General features: G+C 45.6%; 1 protein-coding gene across 1 annotated transcript; it reads left to right on the top strand.

Moving 5' to 3' along the window:
- Positions 1-740: 740 nt before the first annotated feature.
- On the top strand, positions 741-5,559 carry LOC128458821 (glutaryl-CoA dehydrogenase, mitochondrial). The gene is made up of 12 exons (XM_053443821.1): positions 741-873; positions 1,728-1,840; positions 1,950-1,982; positions 2,100-2,240; positions 2,319-2,381; positions 2,613-2,783; positions 2,916-3,045; positions 3,744-3,960; positions 4,050-4,153; positions 4,240-4,365; positions 4,460-4,620; positions 4,899-5,559. Exons 2-12 carry the CDS (start codon positions 1,741-1,743, stop codon positions 4,970-4,972), a joined length of 1,320 nt encoding a protein of 439 aa, XP_053299796.1. The 5' UTR covers positions 741-873; positions 1,728-1,740; the 3' UTR covers positions 4,973-5,559.
- The last annotated feature ends 945 nt before the right edge of the window (positions 5,560-6,504 follow it).

The raw sequence follows: 6,504 nt of genomic DNA, 5'->3' as shown, positions 1-6,504 counted from the left end.
CGTTTGATGCACCAGCTGTTTTCTGAAGCTCTTACTTTACACCGTGTTGATTTATTGAGTGAATTTGCAGCCAAGTCACATTCTCTGCTTCAGAATGCTTGAATCCTCAGACACTCATAGAAACTTTTGAACAAATGAAGTTGTTCTTGGTTATTACAAACTAGCAGACACCCGACACTAGCCAGCTCTATCCGATACCAGTCTGATAGACCAGATCAATTCTAATGCTGTAGGTGCTGTTGGTGTGGTACCGATGTTTAAAGCAGAAAACCTAAGGAGAGATTTGAAGCTGCAGAGAGAGAAGATGTGGATTTTAAACCAGCAGGGAGTGTCTGAGAAAAGCAACTATTCGACCTCTACCTGTTTGACCCCATTTAGAGGAAAAGCCAGTTTTATAAAACTTTTAGGGTTTTTAAAGTAATTCAAGCTGTTATATATATATATATATTATTCATCCAGTGGAGTGTTGAGGACCTGTCTGAACTTATTTAGAGGAGTCGTGTGAACTTTTACTGTGTATCTATATTTATTCTGGGAACTCCTCCAGCGTTCACGCCCCCCATAACGAGCCAATCAGGATCCTCCCCTGTGGCGGAAGTGTCCTTAAAAGGCCGGAATCCTCAACAATGATTGGTTACCAATAAAGAATGCCTTTTTCTGAGAGCATATTTTATATTTACTGTCTTTATATATAAATACATAATAATCAGGGAAAAAAATTTGCATCAGTGGCAGTGGCTCGGCGATGACGTAACACTAAACGTGGCACCTGATTGGCGCTTCGAGTGCTTTGCGTGATGACGTCAGGTCTTGTTTTGCCTGGCAGACAGGAACGTGTCCACAGAGGAAGGACGGTGGAGCCGCACGTCACAGGTTAGAGACCCTCACACAGCCGCTGCTGAGGTTTCTGCTGTTTCAGTGGAACCCTCAGACTCCACACGTGACATTTACTTCACAGTCATACGCAAGTTAAGCTCTTATAATATCGTAATTACGTCCCCTTGTGTAAGCTAGCCCTGTTAGCTTGTAGCAACGGTGGAGTCTACCTGAGTTAGCCTAGCCTAGCTTAGCCTGCTAGCTTTGAAAGGTTGTTCCAGTGGAGGAGACAGTGAAGAGTTCATATGAGGGGAAGTGACTCAGTCATGTTTTCCACTGGGAGCTCCCACGCGAGCTGCTGCTGTGTTTTTAAACCAGTGACAAGAACCAGTTCCTGGAGCAATGTCAACACCAGAGAAGCTAAAACAGACAGAATAGCTAAATAAAACAGGAAAAGAAAGTATTTTATTATATGTGTTATTACAAAGAGCTTCACAGACATAACAACTGGAAACAAATGCAGTGCAATTACCTATTTAGAACATATATGCAAGAGACATTGGATAAATTAAAGCAATAACACAGAGAAACAAGGGTCTGGCTAAAAGCAATATAATAATACAAATAATAAATAAAGCAATAAAACAGAGAAACAAGCAATAAAAGGCTAAAAGCAATATAAGAATCAAAACAATAAATAAAGCAATAAAAGGCTTATTCAACGACTGTTCACGTAGACATTTGTTATACAGTGTTTATAATAGAGTCGTAGCTTGTGTGATCCACGGAGGGTGAACGGTGGAATGAGGCGAGGAAGACCAGTTCATGTTTTCATGGCGGCTGACAGACTTGTGGTGGAGCTCACTGAACAGAGAGTTGCAGAAAGATAAGTCGTTTTTTTTATTCCTCAGATTTATTCCCATCATGGCATTGAGAGCTGTGGGTCGTCTCCTGGTCAACCCTCCGAGATGTGTCATCATCTCAGCTTCCAGAGCTCAGAACACTGCAGCGCCTGTCAGACAAGGTGAGTACGACAACAACAACAACAACAACAACAACATGCAGGAGCATGTAATAGTTTAAGGTCTTTCTCTTTTTAACAATGTTTTATTCTCTTATTCGTATTTTCACAGATGCAGAGAAGATTGAGAAGAAGTCTAAAGCACGTAAGGGATACATGTTTTAATCCTAGGTTCCAATCTGTAATATAATCTCTTAACAAGACGTATTTCAAACCCGTTTTTCGAGGTATTTGAATTGTTCCCGTTCTGAATGTCTGACAGCGAAGGTCCAGTTCGACTGGCGTGACGGCTTGGACCTGGAGGGTCAGCTGACGGAGGAGGAGATCATGATCAGGGACTCGTTCCGCACCTACTGCCAAGAGAAACTCATGCCTCGCATCCTGATGGCAAACAGGAATGAAGGTGAGTTACTCAGGGATATTTAATCAGTGTGGTAGTCTAACTACCTGCTCACATCACAGTTGTGTCCGTTTCTCTCAGTTTTCCACAGAGACATCGTGTCTGAGATGGGAGAGCTGGGCGTCCTGGGCCCAACCATTAAAGGTCAGTCTGAACCCGTCTGTTTGTTTTGCATGAATGAACATGTGACTTTGATGAGATCAACAGAATGGAAGCCATCTGTTTATTCAGGCTGTTTATTGTTAAGATATAAAGTTTCACAACACTTCATTAGTCAGCTACTGGTCTCGCAATCAAATGCCTCTTTGACTGGACTTTGTTCTCTTCACTTGTATCTGTTTGTTTTTGACTCCTCTCCCTGCCTCTGACTCACAGGTTATGGCTGCGCTGGGACCAGCTATGTGGCCTATGGTTTGATTGCCAGAGAAGTAGAGCGGGTGGACAGTGGCTATCGCTCTGTCATGAGCGTGCAGTCGTCGCTGGTCATGCACCCCATCAATGCCTACGGCACCGAGGAGCAGAAGGAGAAGTACCTCCCCAGGCTGGGTAAGACCACAACCACATGTATCTGTCCACAGCAGCTTGGATTCTGTTCTGATGAGCGACTGAGCTTTTCAGTTATTCCTGTGTGAGATCTAACCCCCCCCCCCCCTCCCCTCCTCGCTCTCTCTGTCCCAGCTCGTGGAGAGATCCTCGGTTGCTTCGGCCTGACGGAGCCGAACCACGGCAGTGACCCCAGCGGCATGGAAACCAGAGCCAAATACAACCCGACCAGTCGCACCTACTCTGTCAGCGGCTCAAAGACCTGGTGAGTCCGGGTGCAGTGACGTGAACAGCAGCTCCTCATTGGACCAGAAACAGATGAAACGTCACTGACAGAAATGTGACGAACCAAACAGCTGAATATCTTCTGTGTGATGCAGTTCTACAGCGATAGAGAACACACATCATCTGAATAACAATGACTTGTTACATAAAGCATGTGATCATAAGGTCAGGTGTATTTACACTGTCATGTTCAGAAACAGAAAATGATCTGAAAACAGCAACAAACATCAGTGACCTTTTAGTGACCTTTCTTTCTTTCACTATATACTATATTAAAGTATTTCTTATATAGTGTACTTATATTTCATAATGTTTGTATTTTCACCACATTTTGTTCAAGAAACTGAAGTTGAAATTTAGTTTTTCTGTTTGAAAGTTAAAAGGTTATTGTTGTGGCACTGGACCTGTTATGTCGTTAGTTGTCCACATGGTGGAGCTGTTCACAGGTAAACTTCCATACACATACCAGGTTTGAATCTATTCATTCTATTTTCACTCAGTTTTATAACTTCTTATAACTATGTTTGGAAGGTGAAAGACATACGTTGTCATATAATTATTATCAAAATGTATTCTGTTAACAGAAACGTACCCACTGTCATGCTGCATCATTACAGTTCATCACTGTTCTCCAGTGTGTAAGATAACTTGTCTCCGCCCCCTTCCCTTTACTTCCAGGATCACCAACTCCCCCGTGGCAGACGTCGCTGTGGTCTGGGCCAAATGCGATGATGGGAAGATCCGTGGCTTCATCTTGGAGCGCGGTATGAAAGGTTTCTCCACTCCCAAGATCGAGGGAAAGTTCTCCCTGAGAGCCTCGGCCACCGGCATGATCGTCATGGACGAGGTGGAGGTCCCCGAGGAGAACCTGCTCCCCAAAGTGTCCGGCCTCGGGGTGAGTGGAGTCAAACTGTGGCCGTTAAATTAAAGTACACTTTAAACTGTACAAGGTAATAATAACTCCTCTCCTCTTGTTGCTTGCAGGGACCTTTCGGCTGCCTGAACAACGCCCGGTATGGGATCGCCTGGGGGGCGCTGGGTGCTGCAGAGTTCTGCTTCCACGCAGCTCGTCAGTACACACTCGACAGGTCAGAGGAAACCGAGCACAACTCGTCCACTTGCTGCGTTAGAGTTCAATCCACTGAATGATATCTGTGTGACGTCTCTGAACCAGAATCCAGTTCGGCGTGCCACTGGCGAGGAATCAGCTGATGCAGAAGAAAATGGCCGACATGCTGACGGAGATAACCATCGGCCTCCAGTCTTGTCTGCAGCTGGGGAGACTCATCGATGAGAAAAAGTAATTTCCTTGTGTGTATGAAGCTGTGAAACCACGTCCTGTCCTGATCCCTCCTGGTGGGAAACGGTTGCAAATTGTATTGTTGTGTGAACAGAGCGGCTCCAGAGATGATCTCCATGCTGAAGAGGAACAGCTGTGGTAAAGCCCTGGACATCGCCCGGCAGGCCAGAGACATGCTGGGAGGAAACGGCATTTCAGACGAGTACCACATCATCCGCCACATGTTGAACCTGGAGGCCGTCAACACGTACGAAGGTGAGGGAGAAGCAGATTGTGTAACCAGAAGTTCATCTGGCTGAATTGTTGCTCAGCCTCTGAACACTTGAAGGATTATATTCACTGGTACCAGTGACCCACAGAGTTTGACTGGTATCCCCCCACAGTCCTGCACAGGTCTAATTAGTTCCCAACAGCTTCCCACCCATGTTTAGGTCATTTAGCTCCTAACATTGAATTCATATTAATATAGTTGCTGATCCATTACACGGCTGTTGAGCTTGTTAGTTATGGGTCTTCTCCTCTGTCATCCTCAGGCACTCATGATATCCACGCGCTGATCCTGGGTCGAGTCATCACAGGACTTCAGTCCTTCACTGTGGACAAGTAGAGACAAACTCTGATCCCAGACTACAGGAGCGTAGTGTCAGAAATGAGACACAAGCAGTTTTCAGTTAGTTTTGATCAAGTGTCATTTATAGATAATGGAAATGGTTTTTTTTCTCAGGCTTGTGAATTATATATTGAGTGCTTTTACTTTGAAAGAACGTACCAGTCTGTGAGGGAGCTGATGAAGTGTAATTAACTCCGATGTAGATTTGTAAAGAGAGATATTTTTCTATATCTGTCACAACAGTGTTTCTCCAACTCATCAGGATTCACTGTAGAGACGAATGAGAACTTTGAATAAGGTCAAGATCCAAGATTTGCTGCTTGTTACTGATGATGAAAAGTTAGAACTTCATAAATTCAGACACTGATCCATTCAAACCCGTCTCTGTGCAGCTGGTACTTGTTGCACTTTACGGGCTGAAACACTACGAGGTCAGAACGCTGAAGGTCAGAGGTCAGAAGTTTATTGGTGCTTGATATGAATAAAGGTTATTTAAGTGTCTGCAGGGGAGTGAACCTTTCATTCTGTGGCAGTTTGACGACATTGAACATGTGAACGTGCAATAAACTGGCGTATTCACAATATACAGTTTCAGAGTCAATGTTTGGGGGGGGGGGGGGCTGCCGTGAAGATAAAGACCTCCATCCTCTCATGCTGGAGGGACTACATGTCCCTTCAGGATCACTGAGGAGGAGCTGGAGAGCGTGCGGAGGGACAGGGACATCTTGGATGACCTTCTCGAACTGAGCCAGGATCAGCAGGAGACAATGGACGGATAAATTTGGACCTAAATGGTTTCGCACGTTCTGGTGAGTAACCCTAACCCTTTCTTTAGAACCTGTATTGAGTGACATGCAGGTTATCACCTTTATTTCCAGATACCTGGGAGGAATTTGTTGGTTTAATATCAGTTTGTTGTGTGTGAGGCCGTGTTGTGGTGTGTGTGTGTGTCTCAGACTTACACACGCCTTTCATCAGGCAAACCCTGAAGAGGCTGGATCAGCACAAATAGCTCTGTGTGCTTCAGAGAGAGCTCGGTTGATTCCCCACGAAGACACTTTCTCAGTAACTCCAGGGAATTAAGGGAAGAGCGACACGCCGGCGTGTAAGCTTAGAGAGAGAGAGAGAGAGAGAGAGAGAGAGAGAGAGAGAGAGAGAGAGAGAGAGAGCAGGGCGGTCGACAGAGGGGGCGGGACCTGGCGGTGGACAAACCCCTCAGCTCCTCAGCACCAGGGACAGAGCAGGAGGCAGCAGAACCTGGAGAAGCATCTCTCACACGTCTGAATCAGGTTTGAAGTTCAAATGATCTAAATGACTTCCACTGTTTTATCTCATCCCGACATGTTGGACAGCTTCTGTCTCTTCTGCAGAATCTGTGTCTTCCTGTGAGCGGCGTCTCGGTCATGTCTGGAGAAGCGTCCTGTTTATAGTCCTCCTCATCATGGATGGTTATAACATCACCGGGCTGGGCTCCCTGCCCACGGACGAGCCTCTGTACCGGCAGTACAAGCCCGTGGTGAAGGACCTCA

Source organism: Pleuronectes platessa, chromosome 16 (genome assembly GCF_947347685.1).
Source record: "Pleuronectes platessa chromosome 16, fPlePla1.1, whole genome shotgun sequence".
Classification (NCBI taxonomy): Eukaryota; Metazoa; Chordata; class Actinopteri; order Pleuronectiformes; family Pleuronectidae; genus Pleuronectes; species Pleuronectes platessa.
This window is presented reverse-complemented; position numbering and strand designations above follow the sequence as displayed.